Raw genomic sequence first — 27,739 nt, 5'->3', positions numbered from 1 at the left:
TCACATTCCAAGACACTGAACTCTTAGAACCACTAAAATCATCCTGAAACAAAGCTGCCCAGATTGCCCTATGGATACCCTGCAGCTTGCTGTATCATACAGTCAGTGGTAGCCAGAAGAACAGCTTTGACTCTGAGAAGTGTTCAAGCTTTAACTAAAACTCCAATCTGCTCATTTACACACAGTGCACTAGCCTGGAGTCTCTTGGTCGGGATGGACTATGACACACAAAGACACACTGACACACCCAGAAAGAAGTAGAATAAAAAGAGATGACTAACCTAACCCACCTGAGCTCGGCTCACAGGGATCAATGTCCTCATCATCGCTCGGGCACTCGGCTGATGCCACCAGCAAGTCGTCAGTAGTCTGAAAAGAGAGAAGCACACAGTGGTGAGGGCATGAAACACTTGGCTGCTTCAACGGGGTAAAAAATGAATCCCACTCCAAACTACCAATAGCGGTGTTACTGGAGGGTTAGGTTAAGCAGCGAGAGGCAGATGAGATGTGAATCCAGACAGCTACACTGTTTGGCTGCTGGATTCATCTGTCAACACGGTCACATGCTGCCTGGCGCTGCAGCAGCTGCTACGCTGCTCTCCAAGCAACACTACCCTTACAGAAATGAGATCTGATTATTGAGGAAAAGCGGAGGCTGGAGTTCACAGCACAATTGTCAACTCACACGCTCAGTTTGTGTTTCACTGTGTGCCTTTGCATAGCCCTTTAAGGGATTGTTAGGAGCCATCACAAAACACCTCTGACATTTAGAGGACAACCAGCTATGAAAGCTTGAAAAGGAGATTGAAAAACAAAGGGAGGAGTAACACGGGTTTAAAACATAATTTTCTTTTTTTCCCCAATGTGATTCAGTATCTCTTTTACAGAATAACTAGACAAAATAAACTAAAATCATTGCATATATATTGGTACTTTACTATTCTGCTGCCACATTTACTCTAATACCAAATCCAGTTTAGATTGGTTTCCTCACCTGCCAAACATGATACATTTTACCGTCTTGGGAAATGGGAAAGGGCAAACAAAAGACCAGAAAAAGTACACTGTAAAACATTATACTGCAATGTTCTTTTATAGTCTTGCTTCAGGCCATTTGATCAGCTCTGCGTTAAAGGTCATTTCATTTAAGCATGGCAGCCTCTTCAGGGCCAGGTTAGATTTTGGGTTATGGAGCGCTACTAAGCAGAATAACCTGCTGCTATATATTTAGCCTTGCACCTCTACTTATCCTTTCAGAGCCAATAATTTTAAATCCACAAATGCATGCTTGACAATACTTATTGTGTTTATTTTTTTTTCATTATCTGAGGCATGCAGCCACAATATAAATTTAAAAAGCTGAGTACAGAATATACCAGGTCCTAAAAATGAAGATGGACTTTGGTTTTTATTTAATTTGTGCTCTTATTTCACTGATGCTTGACTGTGCATTAAAATATATCTGCAAGTTGGATTAGTATTGACTCATCTTAAGGAAATTAAAGGTGATGTCATTTTGCTTAACGTCCATTTGGCTGCACATAATGTGATTTTATTGTGACTGAAACATCATTTTGACATTCTGAACATGAACCAACATCATCTTTACATAATAGACCTGGAAATGATACATCAAAGCCATTAAGGGAGTTGTGGTGGAGGGCTGTTTTTGGTGCATCTGTGCCGGGTGAGGCCTGGGGAAGCCGTCCAAATGTAAATTTAATTTGTTGTGCATGAGGCTGATATACAGTGTCGGCCATCCAGATGGCAAAACCGCCGGATCCTGGAGTGCCACATCCATCACTTCAGCCTTGTGATTTGTTTTTCCTGGCGGGAGATCTTGACACTCTGCACTCACTGGCAGAGGTACGGGAATCAAGGAATCAATACTGCCTCTCTCTTCTTCCCACCTTACCACTCTCATCCTCTCTCTCTCTACCTCTCACATCTCTCTTCTCCATTCTCTCTCCCTTCAACTCTGTCCTTCAGATTTATTTGCAAGCGGAGAAGAGGAAGCAATGTGATGTGGGTGTACTAGATGTAGGTTAACTCCCCATAGAATAACCTAAGCGGAGGTGTATGCCCGTTCATATTTATATGTTTCTGTCTCCTCATTCAGGTCGGAAAGCTCTAAAGAGGCCTTCAACTCCATCACCACAGTGAAATCCAATAAGACATATGGATATTTGTTCATCTCTTTACAAGAGAATGTTTGATTATGTAATTAAAGGTATAGGTTATGGCTGCAGTTTTGAATGAGATGCAGGTACCTTCATTCTTCTGTTCTGCTTGTAAAAGCTGGAAACACATTGACAAACCAATAACTGGTCTACAATGGAAAATATGTCAGATTGAATATCATAAAATAATGCTATGCTCATTCCACTTTCCAAGGACAGTTTGGAGGATGTTTAAGCCACATCTAAGTCCCAGTCTTTTATCTTATCATGATACGAACCCTATGCTATACTTTTAAATTAATCTTGTGTGTGCGGCAGCTGTAAGCTTCTGAATCAACGCTAAAATAATATCACGTTACTGGGCATCAGTCTGCCATCCAGGATTAGCGTGTAGGTCAACATTTTGATGTGGTCATGACCTGGTTGAAATCCAATAACATTACCAATTCATGGTGTCCCCCTCCACTGCTTGGCTTCTTTTTCACCCATGACAATTCAATGTGGGGTATGTGAGGGGCTTACCACGCAATTTAACCACCATGATGAAAACTGACAGGTAGCTTAGCCAAGACGCCAGAAAAGGACACCGAAATCTTAGGAGATTCTTGTTTCTAAAAAGGAGATGTCCTAAATAACACTGGATATTCATGTGATATTTTTGATACTGCAGTGATTTCGATTTTTTATATATTTTTTAATACTGTAGGTGTTCTCATCTAAATGGCATCTTTTTCTAAAGTTTTCCAGAAATACTGTAGGCTTTGGGGAGGGTTCATTAGCTCAGAAGAGTCAGATTTACTGATGCAAACAGCATCATGCCCACAGGAAAGATGCCCCAATAGATAAGCGTATAAACAAGATGTACCTGTAGTTCATTTTATGAAGGTACTTCTAAAATGCTAAAAGCAAAGGCTTGGGGCTTGCAAAGCATCATTAATCTAGCGGTAAAGTGCTGAAGCCACGGTGAACCTACAGCACAGCTCATTTATCTGCCGGTGCTCTGAGCAGCAGAGAGCACACTAAGAAAACCTGGGGAGACAGTTGGGAGTATGAAATGCACAAAATGTGGAAGGAAATAGAAATACTGTCAAGAGAAACCTGTTTGTAGTGTCCGTACAAAGTGTATTAAAATGTTTATAGCATCTAAGTACGGTGTCACTTCAAATACAGTACTTAAGGTTGGCCTGGCAGTAGTTTTATATACAAAGACAAATAAATCTTACTAAACCTTTTAGAGAAGTAAAAATCTATCGACTGACCTTGGCTCATGCACTGATTGAACCATCAAAGAAGATGTGAGGAGAGGAAATTCCAGCCTGACTCAGCCAAAGGAGCCCTGGTGCTTTCTTTAGCACTGTCATGCTGGTTTTCGATCTGAGAGGATTGATAATGGTCATCCTTAATGAGATGTCCAGGCCAAGCCGTGCTCTGCATGTGCGTGCTACAGCTTAGTCAGCAGTCTCATTCTGCTGGACACCAGGTTATCTACAGCCCTGCAAACACTTATCTGCTCCCTGCTAATACTCAGCTACATTGCGGTGGCCAATGCCACTCTCTAATAACTACTATATGGAGTGGGTGGTTTTACTGTAATGCACTACATTTGTACACTTCTCCCCTGAATACATGCTTTCCCCTCGTAATCCTAGCCAGCGTCGGGCGAGGGAGAGTAAAAGAGGAAGGCGAGGGGAGGGCTGCTCTTCAGGGAGGATGCTGTGTGCTGCTGCCCCGGTGCTCGAGAGCAAGAGACACCTTCTCTGTGATAACCTGTCGGCACGTCTCTATGGAGAGCCGTGGGTTTTCACATTGTTTTCTCTCTGGTCTAATTTGATGAATGCTCTCTGGCACACAACACGTCTCTTTGGAGACGAGCTGAAAGTCAGGAGGACACTGAAGGCATCTGAAGGGTTTATCCAAAGCATGCCTCTGCTGTCCTGGTAATGTATTCCACTGAGGATGCTTGCTGTTTTCTTTTGCCTTTCTGTTTTTCTGTTTTTCTCCCCCCCTCCCTCTAGTAAGCCCTCTTTTTTCCCCCAGCATAAGCTCTTATTTTGCAAAGCTCTCTCTCTTGTTGTATTGCTATCACTGACAATAATAAAATTGATATTTTTTACTCAGTGTCCATAATCTGTTGCTTATTAAGATCTGGTGTTAATCCCAATATTTTTTCAGAATGCCAAAAGCGCTGTGCTATTATCAGCCAGAACAATTTGGGTTGATTGAAAAATCACAGGGAAAATGACGTTGGTACAAATAATCATGACACAGAAAGAACCCTTGCTGTTTGTTAAACGACACACACACCTGACTTCACCTGTCTCTTCATGCTCACATTAGACACAATCCATTAAATGGAAGCACCAGCAGAGGTCAACCGTGTGGTCATCTCTCTCCCTCAAAACTAGTCCTTCTAACTTTTACATGTGAAATGTTTTCTTTCATTTTGCTTTTTACAAAGATCTTAGATTCTAATCTCATCATTAAGTCCAATAGAGGAGGTTACAGTATAAATCAGTGTATGAAAGCAGTTTCATGCTTAGAAAACAATGTGACATGTGCATTTTACTTGGAGTACACTGGAGTCAGTTGTGGAGCTGAGTTGCTGGAATCTCAGGGATATTAATAATTTACCCTTAATTATTAAATCTGAAAGTACTAAGAGCATACAATGCTCAGAAGATCAATTGAAGACAAACATTTTGTATTTTATGATAGACAGCATGGATTTTTTTGAAACATGAAAATAGATATTGTATCTAACAAAGAATGTCCTTGGGTTTTATTAAAATAATTGTCGTTATAACTTTGACTGCTACAAAGTTGTTCTTATAGTATTTCTTTCATTTCTGTTATCTCAAAATATTCCTATCAAGGGTACACACAATATTCCATTTTAAGGCAATACTAAAGCTAAAAACTCTACCTTTCTCTTGTTTGTAAATGCCAATAGGCCTAAAAGCAGACAAATTAGTACTCTCTGTCTGTTCCTGCTCAGAACATGTGCCATTATTTTTCATGCTGGCCCTGATTTACACTGGTAGTGGCCTGCTAGGGTCCGTATCTGACCAGAGTTGCAGTGTGCACCGACTAATTGGGAGGAGTTTGTTGTCCTAAGCTCCAGTCTTGCAGCAACACATCATTATTGAGCCAGTGAGGGGGGGGGGGGGGGGGGGGGGGTGGGGGGATGGCAGATAGAAAGGGCTCACGGTTAGACACGGGATGAAGAATGCCTCCCTATTCTTACACTGAGCTCCACACACCTATAGGGCCTGCGATACAAAATTACAGTCTATAAGAGTGAAAATAGTGGCTAGCACTCTTTATGATCCAGGCACATACTCTCTATTTACCCATGGCAGATATCACACTGCAGCAGCAGCTCTTATCAGACCGCCTGATGACATCCAAGTATCTAACTTAGCACCCTGGAACTAGGTCGATGTTGATGAATAATTTAGTCCCAGATGCTCAATAGATTCCAACTGAATAATGAAGGCGTGTGGGCCTCTCAGACTGTGAGTTCAGCTCAGTGTATTGCCTGGCCTTCGCCCACACTCTTCCTACTGCTGGCCTGCCAAGCTGTCAACATCGTGGACTCACACAGATACAGACTTGCAAGGGTGAAAGACAATGGAATGGCTTTAACACTGTAACAGCTAGCAGTGCACGAAACACTGATGGATTTATATACATGTAAATATATAGATTCATATACATGTATGTATTTATATATACACACACAAACACACATCCAAAACACCTTATTCCCCTGGCTCTCTGTTTCTCAGCTAGTTAAGAAAAGCCCTGACGTAGAGCTTCACATGGTGCCACAACAGATTGCCACTGTGACTCAGAATACAGTGATGAACAATAGGGGAACAACCATCTGGGTAAAAATGGAGCTATTCTCTACTACATCCTTGCTGAGGAGGATCTACATCAGATTCTGCATTTTCAGCAAATGGATCAACAAAGTCTCAAAACAGGCACTACCGGAAACATCAGTCAATAAATAAACTCAAAATATATGCAAAGCAGCAATAAACAAAACCAAATGCATCATTATTTTTTTCCCAGGAAGCAAATTGTTGAAATGTAACTGGAAAATTGTAAACTGCAAAAAGAATGTTTCACTGAGCAATGCTTGTTACTATTATCTGTACAAATGCATTTTCATACAGTTCTGTCACAACAGCAAGGTCTTGCATCAAAAACTATGTTTGCAACTGACAGATTAGAAATAAATCTAGACATCACGCAGTCTGATCTCTTTGAAAGTGATTATGCTGCAGCCTTAATACTAAATGAATAAGATATATACAAAAACAAATTACTAAAAATATATAGTTTGGGAACAAAATAGGCATATATGAATTTTCAAATTATTGTTACTGATAAAACAAAAATATTCTTGAAGCAACAGTTATTTACTTTTCAAGTTCAACTTAAGGAACATCAAATAATGAGGTGACACGAATTTTATTTCTGAAAGTTACCATTAATTACTAGAGGTTTTTTATTGTGTTATGATATTTCAAATATGCAAAGGCCACTGAGTATATTCTGTAGGTAGTGTGATCTTCAGAGCACCAGGGAATTCATGAAAAAAGATGCTGACATTCTCAAAGGCAATTAACTCTGAATAATTGCTATGTTCTTCTTTCTGTTTTGACTGCTTGTGCATGCCATAATGTAAAACTGGCCATAGCAGACAGCTGTTTTCACTTGCTCAGTTATGAGACACCATCCCTTTTGGGAGAAAGGTTTTGCTTTATTTAAAATGAAGCAGCTGTTGCTGCAACTGGACCTCAGGCTGAGTATCAGAGTGTCATTAAAAAAAAAAAAAAGAATGGTCGGAGGCTCTCCATCTCCTCCCCTGGTACCCACATGTCCCTGTCTTGCCATACATCTTCCTCAAGGCTTAAGTCACTGCACTCCAGACAGTCTAACAAGGTGCTGGGAGGCAGCTTCACACACCTGGTACACCCACAGCATGCAGTGTGGGAACATAAAAGTGTAGTTTCTCAAGGAAACGCACACATTCTCTATTCTGACTCAAATGAACAAAGACTGTGGATTATAAAACATAATTTAAGCCCGACTATTTCTGTTTCACAGACTGAATCAAAACAGCTGCATGGATGTCTGTGAACAAGCACTGTGTTCCATTACTACTGTTGTTTTTAAAGGTTGCTGGTAATGTAACAGTGTGTTGATAAATTTCTCATTGTGGAAGCAAAGTCAAGGGAATTAATAGACTTTGCTTCCAGCAAAACAATAAGACGGGAATGAGTGAGCAGTGACAGGTCAATTGTTAGCTTGGCGCGCACGTTCAGACAATCTTCTGCTGGGTAAAAATGAAACGCTGCATTTAAGAGAGTGATACAAAGGGACAGGTGGGGGCTAATGTAAGAGTGTAAAGGTGTACTGTACAAAAGGATGTAGATATGAGGTAATTACAGAGCTGCTTCAAAATGTACACATGCCTGTGCCCTCGTGAAATATACTCTCTCTTGGGGACCTGAGAACACTGCTGTGTGAGGACTCCTTTTAATGTGGCTGCTTCAAGGCACTGCTTTGTAGACGTTCCTCAAGTCCCCCTCAGGACCCCGTTCAGCTTATTTTCCAGGAACAGTCATCCGCACGGCCTTAATGCAAATTCAAGACTTAGCACAGCGTATGATATGGCTCAGGCACCAAAAGTAACCAGGAAAGTTGTCTGGCTGCGTGGGAGGAAGCACAAAGTCCATTTCCCAGTCAGTGTGTGCGTCACACTATCACCATGTCAGTCACTGACTCACAGGGAACCATGTGCGACTGGTGCCTAATTCATCCTCTCGGGACAACTTCAGACATTCTGTGTGACGTATGACAAACAGTTGATATTTTGATTTGTAATTAAGCGTGACACTTATTATTTATTACTGGCGACATATAAATAATGTGCACACAATATGGACGAGTGCCTGGAGTCACCTCACGGTGCAGAGTGCATATTGAGCGGCTGCCATGTAGTATACAGCTTCTAGCAGATTACATGGAGGAAGGCTGGATGCCTTCTGTTAGCTACATGCTCTAAATGATAAAATCTTAATATGATATTCATAAGACACTATCTGCTTCCATCTACCTCCTACGCACCCTCCTCGTGTTCTCTCATTTCTTCTCTCTCTTGCTTATGCATAAACATTGCCCCATAGAAGTATATTACATGGTCGACTTTGTCCCTCCCCCTTATCCTTGCTTTCACACTTTTCAGATAAATGAAACCTGTCAGCATTGAAGCATTTTCCCCTCTGGATGCCCTGATATTTTCGTTATCTGAAATCGAATCTGGAGCTCTGTGCGTGTCTGTAGCTCGTCTTGGTAGTGATCTGGCCTGAGAGCAGAGAACTGCCCAGGAGGAATATCATACACTAAGGATAAGCTGGGGAACGGGGGAGGCATAACAATTACCAGAGAATGGCTTGTAATCATGCCGCTTTCTATCTAAATGCTAACATACAAACACTTGTCATTTTGGGGAAATAACTTGGTTCAAGCTAAAGGGACTATAAAATTCCTCATTTTCATGTTCTTTCCTCTCAAAATCTAAAAATAGGGGACAAATCTAAGCAAGCTGTGTGTGTTTTGAGAGCGAAGAGGAAAAGATATGCAGCTCGGCCACAAATCACTGTCTTCCTGACTTTACCTGCATCTTGACATGCAGTCCCAGTCCCTCATGAGGTGACAGGAACAAATTTGTCATCCTAATATAGATGCCATCATTGCTGAGATGAATGTACTCAGGCCTAATTCCCATGTGTAACGTTTGCAAAAACATGACATGAGGAAAGAGGAAGAGCAGATTTGCCCTACAACAGCAGACCAGGTCGCCTGTAGCTCCCACAGAGCATCATCATAATCAGATTCCTGTCCTCCTGGTCGGGATTTGTCATTCACAAAGGGAGTGCGAACGCTATAAACTAATGAGCAATGCTCTCATTCAGTAGAAAGGAAGCAAAACATGCTGAAAAAAAGATTAGTGAGGGAATCATGAAAAAAAATGTAAAGCTTAAGTTGGGTCCGATTTATGGAATCTCTCAAGTAAAATAGACACTAATCCATCCTTGTGGCAGTGTTGTAATGCCAGAGTTCAGGACTGCAGTTCATTTGCGCTTAAATAATTATATATACTCTCTTTATTTCAATTTCTTTTGTTTGACTTGTGAAATTTTGAGCAAAATGCTTCATTACTTTCTTCCCAGTGAGACAAAAACATTGTTACGACTCTCGTACTGGCAAAGCTAAGCACGGAGACTGGACGCAGAGGCTAGTCTTACTTTGCCAAACCATTCTGTAGTACATAATGGTCTGGCGGCACACCACTATCAATCTGTTATAGAGGAAAAATGGTCTGACTTGTTTGTATATCTTTAATCCGACCACAGTTGTTGTGGGCGGGGCTAAACAAAAGCTGCAGCTTCGATGTTCCCACAAAATAGTGATGGTTTGAACTGTTATGGTAGAACATTTGGATGCAAGGAGACAACTGTGATTAAAATGGATAAAACACTGAAAAAAAGTAGCAGCATTGCCTGGCATCCTGTTTTACTGCATCAGAAAGCTAGAAATTTTAATTGTGGTACAGGTAGGTGTTGAGATGTTGCTGTTGTTGTTTTCAAGGGTAAAGAAAACAGCCACACACAGTGGAAGTGAGAAGACAAAGCTGCTTGAAATGAAAAGGCTTATACCTGCATCTTACATCCAGTGAGTCAGACTAATCCAAAGCAACCAAAATTCAAATTAAATGTAATAGCAGTCCCCACTTAGAGCGTCACCTGAGTAAACTTACAGCAACTCCAGGTAGCCATTGCACCGAGCCAAAAAATATTCCAGCACATAACCTCTCGTAAAACCACACAATGCTGTTTTTAAACTTAGGTTTTGTTTTTCCATGCAGATGAAACAAACAACATATATTATAGGACATGAGTCAGATCAGCATTTTCAATCTGTTCACTTTACTGATATAGTCGTGGTATCAGTTTTCTTATCTATGCCTCTGAGAAAGCTAAACAAAGTGTTAAATTATTACTTTAAATATTTTCATTCTTTTCCCCAAAGCCATTTCTTTATTACTCCTTTACTCAAGTGCACTCGTCTGACGACGTAACAGGCTTTGTTTGCAGGAATGCAGATGTCTGATTCTATTTCTGTACCACCTGGAATTAGTTTTATCTTAATTTAATCTGGTAATGACATTGCTTCATGTTATCTTCCCATCCGTCCCTAAATGTCCCTTTATAGTACTTGGTCCGGTGTCAGAATGGCTGCTCCCCGAAGACAACCAGCCAAGTTCAATATGTACAGTAGGATCTTAATCTAAGGCTGTCTGAGGATGGAGACTCATTTACCACGCTGGTATGAAACCCTACATACGTAATGGAAAGTTTTGCTCTTTGCTATCACATACATTGCTTTTGGGTTGTACAACTCAAAGAATAAATGATGGGCTTCATCTGAGGATAGAAGAAGAATGTGATTTCTGGTTTGGAATTAAAATGTCAAATATGACTCTCATTGCTCATCAGTAACGGAGCTTTTGGACGCATACGCTGGTTTGCGCCTTCCACCTTCTATCTGCTTTTGAGAAAATTATTTTTAAAATCGCAGAGAGCTCAGCACAGCTCAGTGAACAGTTGGCACAGTGTTCCCGTTCATGAATGTAATGTATTAACCAGCTGATCGCAGCGCCGTGCAGGTGGGGGCAACACACTGTAGGACAAATTGCATCTTATGTTTAACAGTTGGCTTAGGACTATGTTCCTTTTCAATAAATCACAACAGCAAATGTCTTGAGAGACAACAATATGGTCTATAAAACATGCTGTAAAGCTGTCAGTGTCAGTATCTCCTCCACGCACAAACCAACACTTTATAAAACAACAGAGACACTGCGTAGGCTTCATTCTTGTCATCCAAACAGACTTAGTGGGACAATCTGCACCCCTCTGTAATTCTGCCAGTAGCGTGGAACCTGCAAAAGCGGAAAAAAAAAAAAAAAAAGCTTCTTTGTTGTCTATTTTAATAATGGCAGTTTCTGTGATGAACTTGGCCAGAACGATTATAGGAAAACTTTAAAACAAGCAAATACAAAATGAATCACCATAGGAAGACGGGGCACTCTCAGCTGGCTCATGTGACGATCATCTACCTGCTGCAGACGAGCCTGTCGCTTCTGTCAACCATCAAAAAATGCAAACATTCATCAAATCAAGTGAACACTCACTGGCATGTATGTGTTCACCCCTGCCAAGGTGGATTGGATCAGTGAGTCACATGGACTCTATGTGTACAACACAGTGTTGAAGGGCAGTTTCCATAATGGCCCCTGGTGAGGCTGAGATGATGGATATGGCCTGTCGCTGAGAGTGAACGCCGTGGGCCCGGGGCCACTGCAGGTCTACAGCGTCACCTCCTTTGCCATCTGTCAGCACTGGGTGGGCACAAACCGTGGCTGGGTCTAGGGCAGCACACTCCAGGACCACCGAAAATGACACACACCACACGTTAGGGACAAGGTGGGGAGGTCAGCGAGACAGACAAGTGCTGCAGAGGAGAGCTGTCCATCTACTGAACGTGCTCTCACCAAATGATTGCTGTTGTTACACGTGTGTCTATTGGATTATCCACTGTAGCTTTTCTGTTTCTTCTGCTTCGGTGGGTATCGGGCTGTTTCATAAGGAAAAAAAAATATAATAAATATAATAAACCCAAAAGATCAATAGTGCACCTGTCAGTGAAGCGAGATGTTCGATAGCTATTGCTCTTTTTTCTCAAGCTTACAGTATCTCAGTAGCATTATGGTCAATCCCATACATCTGCATTGCAGGGGAAATCTTATCCCAAGGATGTTTTCTTTCTCTGAATAATTGAAGGCACCACAACCTTATAGGGCACTGACACTGAGACTAAACACTGCAGTATGTTTCTGAGTCCACAAGACAGTTGGGTTATTATTTGGAATACAATAAGACTCATTCGACGTGATTGAACCCTTGCTGATTAATCCCTCACCCTTTTAATGTGGAACATTGTGTGTTTCCTTTGTAACCTCTCAGCTTGCTGTGGATGTGCCTTGTTTTTTGTTTAATTGATGAGCAGACAAAGGTAGAATTTAGGGGAAAAAAGAAGGATGGCTGGTTTTCATTTTACAATGAGATCTGCTTCTAGATGAGTTGAAGAAAACAGTTCCACTTGGTTAGTAATGTGACAAGCAGTTCCTGATACAAATATGAAAAGAAAACTGGATAGAAAAAAAACGGACAATCATTTTACAAATCAGTAATTTCCCATTTATCTCTACCCAGTCCAGCGATATTAACATTACAAAACAGGCTCTGATTATATTCTGTGAAGACTCAACAAAATAAACATTTTCTTTTTGAACAGCTTTAGCACGATATTCAGATTTTTGACCAAATGTGGACTCTGTATATGAATGTCTAGTTGATCGTATTATTAAGTGCTATTTTCTAATTATTTATTAGGGAGACAGGATGAGTTTGAAATTTTATTTAAAATGAAGGGAAGATGAGGAACGGGACGACACTAGAAATTCATTTTCAAAAACAGTTTTCTCACTTATTTATGGCAACTTCATTCAAATACGAAATGATGCCACATGGATGCCATCCATACATCTGCTAGGAATAAGCTCGGCAAATTCTATATTTCATTTAACCGTCAGGTGAGTTCACTGGCAGACAGACTGCAAAATCCTGGCGTGGAATTGTGGCATGCTGTCTCGTCATTCTAAAGATACAGGGCCATGATAGATATAAAAAAAACAAAACAGAAATACAAATCATAACAAAACAAAAAATGTTCAGTCTTGAAATTCAGCAGTGAGACTTGTGTTTAGTGGTGATCACATGTCTGACAGATGGGTACAACACCTAATGCAATGAAACAGGCAAATACAGTAAACCTCTGCTTTTTACTCAGCAATAAAATGAGCAGGAACATTAATTTTATTGGCTTGCCATTCAGAATACAGTGTGTACTTTGCTTTCTTCTTAAATGTTTCCGTTTTCTTCCATTAGTTGAAGTATATTTTTGGTAATTTCCTATATATCAGTCAAAAGTCAATTCACCTTAGTCTTAGTATTATGAGCAGCCTGTTGCTTAGTAACTTGGCAAAAGCTACATTTGAGGAAACTAATGCATATGTCACTGTTAAGAGAAGAATAATACAGTATAAAAACAAAAAGACTGATTGTGTAACAAGTTAGGCAACTGGCAGATTGATTATGCCTTTTCTGTGAAAGAAAGTGAACAATCTGTAAGTTAAGGGAGAGCCAACTGTCACAAGCTCCACTCTAGGCAATTGAAATTAGTTTTTTAAAAAGGCGGTTTACTGGACAATTAAATGAGTTTAAAATTACTGCCAACAGACAGGAACTACGGCATGAAGCTAAAGATTTGCTCATATTAAAATCTCTCCTAAATATCAAAGACCAATGTCAAAATGTAGATGTAGATATCATGTGTCTGAAACGAAACGAAGACTGAATCCTCCTAAAGCTCAAGAATGAAGTATCACCTCATGGAGCGCAATTAAAGAAGCTGCTCTCCTCCCTAAGATAAGACTCAGGTCTGAATATTGATGCATGCAGGATTAGTATTAAATCTAGGCTGTGAAGCATTATTGCGGCCTCAATTTGTAAAACAATAATCCCTACAAGTATTAGGACTATCACAACAATGCCTAAAGGTGTTTCTAAACACAATAAAGAGACATAGTGGATGGAAGATTATAAAAGAAGAGAAGCTGCAGACTGAGCAGTTATTGGGTACTAAGTTGCACAAGATTTTTCACTGCAAGATTACTGTGACACTAAGTTTATTATAGCGTTTGGAAGAGCCAGTGCGGGAGGCTAGAAGGTACCCAAACACTGCGCTGAAGGTGTAGCCGAGCAGCATGTCAAATCTTCGATTATCCCTGTGAATTATAGAGGGGTCACGTTTCTGCCCCTCGTCTCAGGGACCAAGACAAACAGAGCCACTACAAGCCGGTTCAGCTGGAACTGAACCATGTGCTGTGAGTGCAAATGAAATGGCCCACACAATGTGTTTTGAATGTTCCTCGCTTCCCCCGAATGGCCGTTACATCCACCTCAACCCAGGGTTAATTCAGAGGTAGTGGAGGCAATTGGCTATTTGGTGGCGATGATGTGACACAGTGGCCAATCGCTCTCCCTTGGAACAAGCTATAATCAGCATTTCTTGATTTTCGCCAGCAACAAACTATAAAACTGAGATTGCACAATGTACAGAGGTTATAAAAGAAACATGGCAAGCGTGAAACGTCAGATGAGGTCAAAAATGACCATTGTGCTTAAGTGAAGGCTGTCTTATGTTTGATATTCAAAGTCAGTGGAGCAGAAATTCTAATGACGCATGCTATCTGCTGACCTCATCTACTAGATGGACTGTTACAAATTTTGGAATGACATTCATGGTTGCCAGTCACTGTAGCCAAGCCTTATTTTACTCTTCCGCCACTTTCAAACATGTATAAAAGGGAAATCACATTCAAAATGAAAAAAATGGAGATTGATTGCCTGATAGTAAATTGAATATTAACATAATACAAAAAACAAAGTTTGTGCTCTACATAGTACGATGCAAAATAACACCACAGCTGTGAAACATTACTATGTAAACTGCAACATTTCTTATTGACTATTTTTTCCTTGCATTTCTTCATGAAGCTGAAGTGAAAACCAACTTTAGAGGATATTCTTGCAGACAACATTGGTTGTGGATAGCAGCCTCACATTATGAACACTAGTGAGATTTATATACTGTATGTGTGCTGGCCGGGGTTGATAATACAGAGCAATGCAGGTGAGGATCGATCACTGTCAAGAGCCCTCAGTGACTCTTCTAGATAGCAGACATTTGTCTCTTTTTTTTTTCTTTGCTGGGAGGGTAACAGCTACACAGAGTGCTATCTTTTATCCTTTAGTGGTTTTTGATTAAACGTCATCTGGTATTTAATATTATCTTTCAGAAGCCAGACATTTAACGCCATTTTGCGCATCAGACATTACAATCATATCCCAAACTTACACATTTGCAGCATTGTTTTCAAATAGCACTAAACATTCTAAAAAGAAGTGCAGAGTTTCCATATTTAAAAAAAAATTATTCACCTCAATAAAATAAACAGATTCTAAAGTTTGGTAGAGGGCCATGGAGCCCAGTTATATAGAGCTTGGTCACTACAGCACTAACAGTACCTGGCCACTGGCAGCTAGTGTTGCCATTAGACCTATGTGTGTTGGCATTTCGGCCTCCAAATTGACACCAGCAGATACTGCACTCAAAATCTTAAACTTGTCTCCAACAAAGTAGAACTTTTCAGTCACAACGAGGAGAAGAACTTGCTAATTATGTATAACAATAAATAAATGAGGCAGGAATAGTCCAAATCCTACAAGAGAAAGGAGCAGCATTTCTTGGTGCGTATTTGTGTACGGTAGCTCGCTCGTTGTTTGTGAATGCATATACAAGTGTATTATGGTTTAATTGGATGTGACCAGGCACCGCTGCAGGGAGCAAACACTTCATTAAGACATGACAGTCCAGCCCATACAATAAGATACCTCCCCCGCATAGGGCAGGAAGCACAGAGCACAAAAAGCCACTACAGACAGTATTTGACACCCAAGTTTAAAAGCTCGTCGTCAAGAAGCCTCAAGACATATTCCCAAAAAAAAGATAACATCAAGGCTAGGTCTCACTGTTATTCAATATATCTGTACTGGAGTGGGTTTTAAGTCCTGGAATTGAATCAATCCAATTATCCCTTAAGCAAATGTAAAATCCATATCACAATTAAAATATTCTGAGTCATCAGCTTTTTTCCCATGGTGCATTTCTTTGCTGATTATGCCAGCGTGCTCTAAGATGATAATATTCCTGTTAATAAAGCATGAGTGGACACCCAGTGGCTTGAGGAGAATGACATTAACGTAATGTTACCCATAAGCCAAGGCCCACAGTATTCAACAACAATATAACCCCAGTAAAGCATTTAGAGAACTTTTTCATGGGGCACCTGAGAAGCCAGACCCTTCAAAGTCATTAGTCTAATGATGATTAGCAATGACTTCACCCTAACTGGGCCAATGCACACAGACACACCCTAAATCTGCAGAGCCAGTGTCACTGAAGGATTTCAGTCTGCCGGAATTTTAACAGCGTCTGTATAGCAAGGCAACAGTGTCGGCCACATGTAACACTTCTGTTTTATTGAGGGCATATATCAGGAGTGGTTGGCTTCAATAGGCTACAGATTGTGTGTGCTTGTAGTCAAACTGATTATTAAGATTATAAAATCATGTTCTGGTTCATTTTGTATTCCTTCACTATTGCAGTCATGAGTTTACTCAAATAAAGAGACATCTTTGAAGTTTTTCACTTTGCATTTGGCACTTTGCATCTGCCATGACTGAGTAGCTTTTTTTTTTTTTTTAAATTATCAAAACTCTTCTCTTTTCTCTATATTCAATATACAAACACACAGACAAAAAAAAATACGCTTAAAGACTCAACATGAACTTGGGATTGTGTACATATTAATTTGCCTGATCATATGTGGAGAGACTAGGTAGCCCCTCAGGTTGTATAAAATCACATTTGATCAAGCAACTCCCATCTATCTATCTATCTATCTATCTATCTATCTATCTATCTATCCATCTATCTATTAGTTGGTGGGCCTATAACGGCTCTCAGACTTCTTTTTCTTATTATTTTGTGTCCAGCTGCCTTCTTTGACAGTCTGATCGACATTTCCTTATTCACTAAGCTTCAGTGGTTAGAGGTTGATACTGCCGCTGCCTGTGCTAGCCATTTTATTTCCACTGGGGCCAGCCATACTAAAAATTTATGTGTCCCAGTAATGTAAGGCTCTTAGGATATAAAAGCATCCAGTGAATTGCGTTCCCCATCAGAGGAGAGATGGAACAGCTGGACAATGATTAAAATGCTGACTATTCAAGAGAAAGGACAGTGAATGCACCATCTCTTTTTAGTGAGGCCAGACATGATGCCTTTCTAAGTGTAGTGTCCTGAGACTATTTTGTCCTACTGCAGGAGCTCGCCATGGGAAGGTCGTCACATTGAATCAAACTGAACACACTGACATCTCCCAATGCGCACGGTTTTGCATGCCTCATTCATCTCTCCACCTACATTACTGAGCAACTCTTTAATCCCGTGACCTTTTTTTCTGTATGAATGCATTAGATAAAAACCTAAACCAACACAGTTAGCCTTGACTATTCTGCATTCAATCCTTTATACGCCACTTTAAAGGTGCAACATTACGTGACAGTGCAACGGCTAAATAAATTAGCTAAAAAGGCAGCACCACTAACAATTATTTGGCCTTTCTGACATACTGTATACATTTAAGACAAGAGGCGCAAGTAGACTTTCGATTCTCAAAAGACCTTCAGGTTTGAATTGTACATTGCTGGCATCAAAAACAATAACGCTCCATGTGATTGCTTCAAGTTGAATTGGTATCGATTATAACATTCGAGGCGAATCTGATTACCATAACAGCATAATGTCAGATATCCAAATATACAGATACATGGCACAAAATGCCCATCACTGTAATATACTACATTTATGAATTGTCATGGTCATTTATAACACTTTATTCCCCTCTAGATGAAAAGGCCTGCAAAAGACGGGCATCCATCTTATCAAGCCTTGTTCCTTTCTGCCAATCTCTCGGTTCCTTGGTAGCAATTTATAACACTGCATGGAGCTGGGATATAATTATAGTCTATTGTCTTATATTTCACCTGCATTACATGCTCTTGCTACGGTTCAGGAACCATGCTGAGTCTGAGAGAAAGCCATTTCACTGAATCAATATTTATGATTGTATTATTTGTCAGCGTCTGCAGACCCTTACGCAAACGGTTATGATGGTCTCGGGTCGCAGGGAGAGAGTTAGGGGACAGCCTGTAATCTGTGGTCTTTACTGCTGCTGAGCTCAAATCTAGGAGCAAATTATCTGTGGGAGTTTGTCATTTCATAACATGAGCTGTGGGTTGAACAGTCTGGGAAAATGAAAGAGAAACTTGACATTTTCGTTCACTTTGAATGCAGTTGATCATTTGACAGTGAAAGCTCAAGTTTGACTATGCTGATACAATCAACTTTCAAGGTTCAGCTGTTTTTTTTACACTTTCAGTTAAGATGACGGCTAACAATAGGCCTTATAGTGGAATTAAATCGAATGTGCTTCAAGAAACGAGTTTCTTCTTGACAATGAAACTAATCAGCACAGCAGGACAATAAGAAAGCGCTGAAACATTTTCTCTGAAATTGGCTAAAATGGACTGAGATATGTATATATTAATGTTGTCTCAAACTCTGTTGACAAAAAAAGTTACACAATCTGTCAAAGGGGAATTAAAATGAAAACATTTTTTAGGGTATATATTTTTCAATGTGAAATTAAACCCACCCTTCCTTAAGATGCTATAATCTTCCATTACCCAATCCGATTAATCCAAAATGAGCTAAATCCAAAATGATTATATACTATATTTGTAAAAGCTGATTAAGCCCTGATTAAAGGGTCATTTTAGACTGCAACTGTGTTTAATTTAGCTACTGTGCATGCTTCCCCTGCAACTGACTCACAGGTTATTTGAAATTTTGACACACATTTCAACATTGCATGTGTTTCCCCTGCTGTGTGACGGTTTCTGTGTAGCTACACAAATACACCTGACTTGCCTCCTTTCAGACCTTACTTGAGTGATTCATATATCAAAGAATTCCCATTATTTGGAATAAATAAGCTCAGTTTTGATTAGTTCTGAATGCTATTACAGATTAGCATAGTGACAATTAAAGCAGATGTTTCTCAAAAATCAGTGGGGTCGATTTTTGGTGTTCGTACAGCTTGAAGACTTCTTGTGGGTTCTAGTTTAGTTTTATACAAACAGCTCATCAAAGCACTTCCTACAACGGGACTATTTTCTGTTTCTGTCTGCGTTGTGGGGAAACACTGTTTCCTTCCACCAAAACTATTCTTCTTATTGACCTAAATGAGTCAATACTACCTTCTGTTCGGTGCGCAGGTATTTCTAGATTGTTTCTTGCATGCTAATGCACATTTCCATTTTAAAAACCTCTGCAACCATTACATTCTTAAGTACAGTGTGTGAAACAAATAAAGCTGTTATTCCAACTAAGACACAGACTATGCTTCATTTAAAATTCAAGGCTGCTGATGTATTGGGAGGGATTTAAGGAAAAATGTCTTCTGTTCTTGGCAGAGACTATGGAACAATGGTCTGATCGCCATTTCATTGGATAGGACACACATTTTGTGTTGCATTGTTTAGTCACACATTGTGACATTTGAGAAGTAATATGCTCCTGCAGATGCTGCACCGCTCATGCAGGACAGATAAAGATGATGGAGGACCTCCACGATGGTTATCACTCGAACACACACACCTCATGGCACCATAACTGATTGCAAACGGGGGAAATGCTCAACACTGTGCCTGTGGGGCTGCTCCCAGTTGTGGAACAATGGACTTATTCTCCTTCAGTTTTAGGCAAGAAGAGTTAAGGAGAAGAAAGACGTGACACACACAATATAATACGGCATGTATTCTTCATATAGTGTAAGAGCTTAATGGAGATCTATTATATGGATCCAGAATTTGCTGAACCTCGTGTTGTATCTTGCGAGCATTACAGGATGGATCAAAGATCAAAGATGGTCTTACCTGCTGAGGCTCTCGTGGTGTAGTCTGCTTGACTCTCCTGCTCGATGCTGTGGTGGTGGTGATCTCCATAATAGATGTGGACGTCTCCGAGCGATTGGCTGTGGTACTCGACTGCGGTGTGATAGAGGAGGGCGACTCCCCCACCAGCCGCACACTGCCCTGGATCTTTATGTTGGGATCCCCCTCCGCAGCCATGTTGAACACCTTCAGGCCATTATAGTAGAGGCCCGAAAGCTGGCCCTGAAAGGATCGACTCCGATCTCGCTCCCAGCCCCCAATCTGTATAGTAGTTTGGCTGTTGAAGATTGTAAGCTGTCGCCCTGTGGAAAAACAATGTTACATATATACAAGAATGTTGAAATGTGGACTCGGCCACTGTTTCTGAACAGGAAATAAAAGGACAGAAAGACAGATTATTTGCCCAGTAGCTAATGAGACCAATAAATTACGGGTTGTAGAGGCAAACCCTGGTAATTTATTGCAGTTATAATGATGAGATGCCTACAAAAAGAAACACATAAAATATAAAAACACAGGATTTGGAAAATCAATGCAGCTTTGCTAAAAGGGCAGTCTAATCAAAAATAGCAAGAAAAGATGATTAAGAAGAAGTAGCAATGTTATGGGAAAGCAGTAGATTTAACTACACTTGAAAAGATAACATAATCTTGAAAGCAATATAAATGGACAAACTGTTCACAGCAAATTGCCTGGGAAATAAAACAAAACATATAAAACATTTGTATAACAAAACTAAAAGCATGTATTTTATTGTACATTGCTTTTGCTATCTTGCAATTTTCCCTTCAGATTTTAACATTTACAATCCTGGAACACAGCAAGCGATAACAACATAAATAAATAAAACCTGCTAAAATGCCCAAAGGCTGGGAGAACTGGACTTGTCAGTCTTACAGGAAGCAAGAATTACTGTTTGCTGTTACTATTCATCCTTTTAGCAAAAGCAACCAAGGAAAACTAAAGTCAGAACAGACATGGTTGGGCACATGAAAAACGGAAACCAAAAATAAACAAATTCATAAATAAATAAAACAAACATTTTATGACAGCATTTTCATGATGCAAAAACAGAAACAACAACAACAACAACAACGACAAAACATAAAAATGATAGGGCTAATTTCACATTTTACGTGAAAACTATGAATTAGTTATTGAACTATAAAAAACAAAGCATGCATTCAGTTTGTTTTATATTACAGTTCCTTTGTCTAATGCCCTATACATATTTACAATGTCTGTTAAAGGGACTCAAAATTCTGATGCCAATTTATGTGGCACACTATTTATCATTGCTAGCAGTTTAATCAGAATAGATCAAATGACACTACATAATGTACTGTACTGTATATGTACTGTGCATGTTTCAAAAGTGTTTCAAATAACACTTAGCAACTAATGAATGACTAAACTTCAACTTTTAAAATGATCATTTATGCGTTTACAACAAAATGCTACAGTAATTTATAGACATTTTAACAATGCTGATATTACTTCAGTAAGTGGATTTATATTCATATTTACAGTCCCTTTAACCGTAAGTTGACAATAAACACGTATTAAAACATCTATAAAATAAATACATTATTCTGAAAAGTATCAAACACTACAAACTAAATTTAACTGTTCAAATCATTTTGATTTTAAAGTTTTACTGAACATTTATTTTTTAGGTTTATTGTTTACAAAATGTAGCTGCAACTTGGTTATGATCAAATTATTTTATTTGAAGTTTTAATCAGTGATTTTACCTTTGTCGAGTAGCCATTCGTCAACTACTCGACCAAGTCGGTATGGGATTCGCTGTCTAGCAATCGCCAGGCGTTCGTTATCAATGTTGCCTTTAAAGTTTAAAGAGACATTTCATTGGTTACAATCTGTAAGGTCAAAGGTTAAATAATCATACTTAATGCTGAAGCTATACAACTGCACAAGGTTTTTATATTTAAAACGTTTTATATATTTAAAAAAACAATATTTACGAAAACATTATTTGAACAAACTTTATTTTATTTTATCCAACAAATTAGGCCTATATTAATTGAAAACTAGCATGTAACGGTTTCATCTAAGTTAATAGAGATACGTTATATACCAACCAAAATCACAAATTTATACATTTCCATTACCAAATCTTTACCCAAATATTTCCATCCCATTTCCCTCTATGTCTTTTTTAACTGGCTTTTAAACTAGTTATATCCATTTTCAAAAAAGAACATCATTTAAATTTATTATTAAAGCCACCTTTTATGGTTTAAAGGATAACACAATTTAACTTTAACATATTACAAATGCCCACCCCATTTATGAATAGCCTAATTGACAACAAATAATAAACTATTTGCCATATAACAATTAACACATTATACATTCATAGCATCTAGTCAGAGAAAAGTCAGAAGACAATGTCAAAGTAGGTACACACATTGTAAAACCTTTAATAAAACAGCTTTGACAAAAGCTATGAGTCATAAAGGAGGACGAGTCGTGGGTTTGGCCATTGCGCAATATACATTTTTGATGACGTCAGGGTCCATGGAAAAGGGGTTTTTCAGAAGGAAAAAAAGCCAAATAAGTGACAGGAGGGAGAAAGAGCAGTTTTAGAAAAACTCCACTCCAAGGTTGGAGGGGCACTTTGGCATTAATCAGGGCAAACTCTGCATCACCCTTTTGTCAAGGCCAATAACCTCTCCAGAACAGAAGACTTTCAGCAAAGTGGCACTGTCTCTGAGCACTTTCCCCCTGGTATTGTCTGCTGAGATTGAATTCAGTCAGCTCCATTCTTCCGGCAGATTGACAATGTTTGTCCCATCAACTATATTAATTCAGTTCTGGCAGATAAAAGATCCAGTAGCTAACAATGATTCGATGGAGAATGGCTTCCGAGAGGAAAAGGATCGCAAAGACATGAAGGAAACGAGGTAACCTTGTAACAGATGCACAGTTGGTCTGATGAAAGGTCTTAGATGTAAGAAGACACATAAAGAGACATTTTTTAATCGCATCACCTTGAATTACTGTAGAGGATAAGTTACACACACAAAAAAAGGGTTTAAATGGTGTGTATACAACTCATGGAATTTGGCTGCGGCTGATTGCACCTGGGTGGAGCACAAAAGCTTGTGATGGAGGTTTAGTGAAACACTTCTCCCTCATCACTGATGCAGGAAGATACATTCTGCATTACGACAAAGCTACATATTACGTATTATTTGATTTGATTGGTTATTGTGACAGCAACAGTTTTAAACAATGTCAATGCGCATTCAGAGAATCCAATCTTGTGGTACTGGATGCATATTTGTTGTATTTTTCAAGTGTCTATACTCTTTCCCTATCAGTCACATCGCTTTAAATGCGGCACTGATTTGCTAAACACAATGCACATTCACACTCGGCTTTAAAACCTGAACATGTGTGCCATTTTTAACTTGACATCTCCAAATTATATGTAAAACTCAACCGCAAATACTCAGCTTCTTCCACTTTTTAAAAAGGCTTAATGAGCACCACTAAAGAATATGCCAGTCTAACAGGAGTAAATAGTGTACTTCCTGGGGCTCAAACAAACACAGCTGTGCTTCCTTATCTCTTGAATGTGATAAGTTAATGAATAATCCTTGATTGCTGTTGTAACGGAACATTTGTGGTCTTTGTTAATTTCTGTCACCTCCATTTGTCAGTCATGGAGTGTTAGTTATGTCACCTCTCCATTTCCTGCTACTGTGACACCTCATCTGAGGAGAGGTCAGCATCAAACTGGGCTCTGGAGAACAGTTAGCCTACAGCAGTTAAGAGGACAGTGAGGACGCATGAGTTTGAACTTAAAAAGAGCACCACTCATTATTAAGGCTTTTTTCCTACTGCATTCTGTATTAAATTAATAAGAATTCCTCGAGATGCTTGTTTCCTTAGCATTCTGGCAGTCACTATTGTGTCATTTTCTTTTAAAATCACAGCTACTGTTTTTATTTACATGCTGCCAGTTAAAATGTTGCCACAAGCACCGCAACTTGTTAATGAAGAAGGCAAGAAAACTAATGGGAAGACGCAGAGGAGTGTCGGGCGAGCAGAGGCGCAGACATACACAGCAGACGCAGATGCACACTCATCCTCACACACAGCACACCACTGTGCCAAAATCCTCTACATTTGTGCAAAGCCATGCTCCGTTTTCAAAGACAGTATAGCACTTTATCTGTTTGGCTCTGCAGTCCGTGGCACGCTCGCTATATCCTTATACAGAGGTTAATTAAGTGTGGATATAATCAAGGTCTGATCGTGTATTGATCCCCACTGTGGGACACCGGAGTGTTAAACAATGCTATCCCCTGGGCTTTGATGCAGCAGCAGAGCCCATTCATCCTGCCTGCAAGCGGAGCCTGTGACTGCTGCTGAGTGGTGATTTGGTTTGGTATGGGACAGCCTGGCTTATCTCCTCCGCCAGACAGCAGCGATTCAGCTGAGCCGTCCCAGCCGACCCGCTTTGCCCTCACTCACTTGTTTTCTTTTTTGTTAATAAAGTGGTCAGATAAGGTGGGGGCTTTATCTCATTACAAGCCCTAGGACACTCGCCACATTAAATGAACAAATATGCAAATGCTTCCTCTGTTCACGGAGCCGGGAGAATTAAAAAAAGGTGGAACCTACACAAATCTCACTATTATTTTGATTATTCTGCTTCCCTTTCTCCCTACTCTCACCGTTTTTCATTGCACCATTTTTTAAAAAAAAGCATGCTCAGTGATGACTGCTTGCACAATAGGCTGAATAGGCTCACGGATAGAACAGAGGGGAGAAAAACCAGAGCAGATAGGATGGAGCTTTGATGGATAAAGCTCACCCTCTTCCTCCTGTATCCCACAAATCAGACTCCACACGGCAAGGTGGAAAAACAGGACAGAGGTTGAGATCGACACGAGGGCAGGGGTGGACAGACAGAGGTAAAAAGGACAGAAAAAGGGGGAACAGGGAGCTGAAGAGAGTGGAGTGAGAGACAGAGAGCTGTGTAAGTGCACCACGCTCTGATAACAGTAAAAGAATAAGGCCAGGGACTTCTCCATTATCTTTGTGTGCAGCGCGTGTTCATTGGGTGCTCCGATAGGATACTGCACTGTACCCTGCGGGCCTGGCAGCACCGTTGTGATGGTATTACTTCCATGGCCAAGACTCAGGAGAAGGGGCTTTTTTTTTTTTTTGTTGTTGCTGCCCAGCCCTTTATGTGTTGCGCAGAATGAAAGCAGGGCAAGAATAAAGGAAAAGAGGACTAAACCACAAGAAGTAGACAGCTAGTTATGCGTCTATGTGTGCGTTTTGCATTTTAGATCCTAATAATTGTACTAAAGACTTTTAATGGCCCATAAGTATGCGGTACGAGGCTTTTTCTTAATGAGATTACCAGGGCAGCAATAGAGGCTCTGGTGAAGCAATTACTGCCTTGCTTTGAGAACGATCACTGCCTCCCATTTAAACTCCTCCTCTCTGTCTTCCTCACTCTCCAGCCATCATTTTTATCTTTGCTGTCTCCTCTTATTATAATCACTGTTGATCTGTGAGTGGCCTAAGAGTGGCTGAGGGCTGCTATTATGAGTGCGTTAGAGGCATACATGGATACTAATCAAACTACAGGCGAGCTGAGAGAATAATGGCTTTGTGTGCTGGGGGTGAGGGGAGGAACTGCGCAGTAATTGTGATTAGATGTAATTAGTCTGCAACGAGCCTAATAAGGTAGCTGGACTTGGCATTGTCACTGACGCATGATTGGTGGGGATGAGATCGGTCACATTTCCCTGCAGCATTTATAACTCAGCACTTACCATGAGAGGATTTGTTTTTGTATTATTACCCAGCTTTTCAACGTTTTAAAATACCTAAATTCACAAACACAGAGAATTCATTGCCACCTAGAACACGCTAACAACCAGTGTTAAATATATCACGCAACATTTTCCCCTGTTGGACAATACACAGTCCAAAAAATTATTAACTCGCAAGTGTATGTCTGCAATCTTGAATGATAGCGTTTTAGCAGATGGTTCGTTTCACACTGAGCCGAAACTAGCACTATCATATTTCACTCTGCGGGATTAAAAGCTTAAATATACCACCGTCGTCACTGTTGCACATATGACAATTAGAACCACAACAACAACAAGTTGTTTTCCCCAACTTCATTCCAGTTTATGCGCCGTGCATGTATCATCAGTCGTTTGGGGGTATGAGGGTGTTTGTCGTCGCATGAAGGCATTTAACCCTGCTGTACATACTGCCCTGTCAACAACATGTCAACAGCCATTAGTTTCCAGTTTCCACCTGAGGCAAGCAGCGAGGATCGAGTCCCCGTCATAAAACCCTCTTTCATTTGGATGAATGCGCTGGTCATAGCTAAAAAGGTCACCAAACATTATGCAAAAAAGGGGAGAGACAGGTTCAGTTTGTCTTCTGTTTGTTTTTGTGGCCCACTCTTTTTATGCACGCTCACAATCTAACAAATGTTTGTGATTCAGTTGCTGCAGCCTTTTACTCTCGTGGAAATAAATGCTACACTTGTTCCCGCAGTAATTTTTGGTGTTTGCATTTGCAACAGTCATTTCCACACTCCTTTAATCCTCCCTAGCTTTTGTCAGAGCCCTGAAGCAGTTAAAAAAGTTCACAATTTCAACAACACAAGCAGTAGCATTTAAATTCATACTACTAACATTTGAGCATTTTGACATTCTACAGAAACATACCAGTGTTGCTGAGTTGTTGTCTGTTTCCAGTAGATTATTGCATATTTCCCCCCTTTCCCCACATTTTCCCCAGACTTTAAAAACACGTTCTCTAAAGGTTTATTTTTTGGCCATCATCAGTAACCAGTACATTCTAAAAATAAACTTCCAGTTTACGATTCCAGTCCTATAATGAAGAACCTAAATCATATGCTATTCTTTTTCAATTACTTAATACTCATTACACAGGACAGTAATTAGTTAATTCATCTTCTACTGTCATGTAAACTGTGTTTATGAAAAGTGCAACACAGATGAAATTATTAGTAACACTAATGATGAAGAAAATTAATACAGCTTGATTTTTGTCTTTGAGTAATTGTGGTGTATGCTGTGAAGATGATTAATGTGAAAGTGCATTTTTCTGGTTACACTAGCTGCTGTGATGTAGCTGATCGTCTAGAGTTTCATTCTGAGCAAGCAACAGATTTACTTTGACTGCATTATTACAGGTTTGTCAACCCAATCGCCTTCATTCAATCAATCTACTGTATTGGCAGAGAAATAAATATTGAAATGGCACACAATTACTTGCCTCAATAAAAGTGTTAATTTGTCTGTAAATAGTCTATTGATTTGGGTTACTGTGACCATAAACTGTAGGTGTATTATTTATGTTTATGGGGAGTAAAATGCAGACTTAAATAGGGTGGGTGGTTGCCTTTTTCGATGGTTTATATTTTAGGCCGTGCCACTTTAAGTGCGGCCTGTTAATATGTATAGTTGTTTAACAGCATTACATTAACAGATTAATGTAAGGCAGACATTTGAGGAAGGAAAACTCAGCAACATTGATGTTAATCCTAACAGCTGCTGGAAACAGAAACATAAAAAAGCGATTAAAGCACATGCCAAGTCAACAAAAAAACATCCTAACAGATAAGGCTTTAAAAGTTGGCTTGATAATATCTTGGTCATTTTTTTGCATTTAAGCAGCAGC

The 27,739-nt window shown here is 39.8% G+C and overlaps 1 protein-coding gene across 27 annotated transcripts in view; it reads right to left on the bottom strand.

Moving 5' to 3' along the window:
• Window positions 1–27,739, bottom strand: part of LOC111562983 (neurexin-1a) — a 249,785-nt gene that overhangs the window by 13,969 nt on the left and 208,077 nt on the right. For 14 of the 27 annotated variants that reach the window (XM_055018392.1, XM_035944240.2, XM_035944257.2 and 11 more), the window contains 3 exons: window positions 21,778–21,867; window positions 20,006–20,325; window positions 282–369 (listed from right to left, as the gene is read on the bottom strand). In XM_055018392.1, coding sequence (XP_054874367.1) covers window positions 282–369; window positions 20,006–20,325; window positions 21,778–21,867 — 498 coding nt within the window. The remainder of the gene's footprint in view (window positions 1–281; window positions 370–20,005; window positions 20,326–21,777; window positions 21,868–27,739) is intronic. The other 13 variants (XM_055018396.1, XM_055018395.1, XM_035944252.2 and 10 more) reach the window with 3 other exon arrangements.

This window comes from Amphiprion ocellaris, chromosome 16 (genome assembly GCF_022539595.1).
Source record: "Amphiprion ocellaris isolate individual 3 ecotype Okinawa chromosome 16, ASM2253959v1, whole genome shotgun sequence".
NCBI lineage: Eukaryota > Metazoa > Chordata > Actinopteri > Pomacentridae > Amphiprion > Amphiprion ocellaris.
Note: the sequence above shows the minus strand (reverse complement) of the source record. Positions and strands in the feature narration are given on the sequence as shown.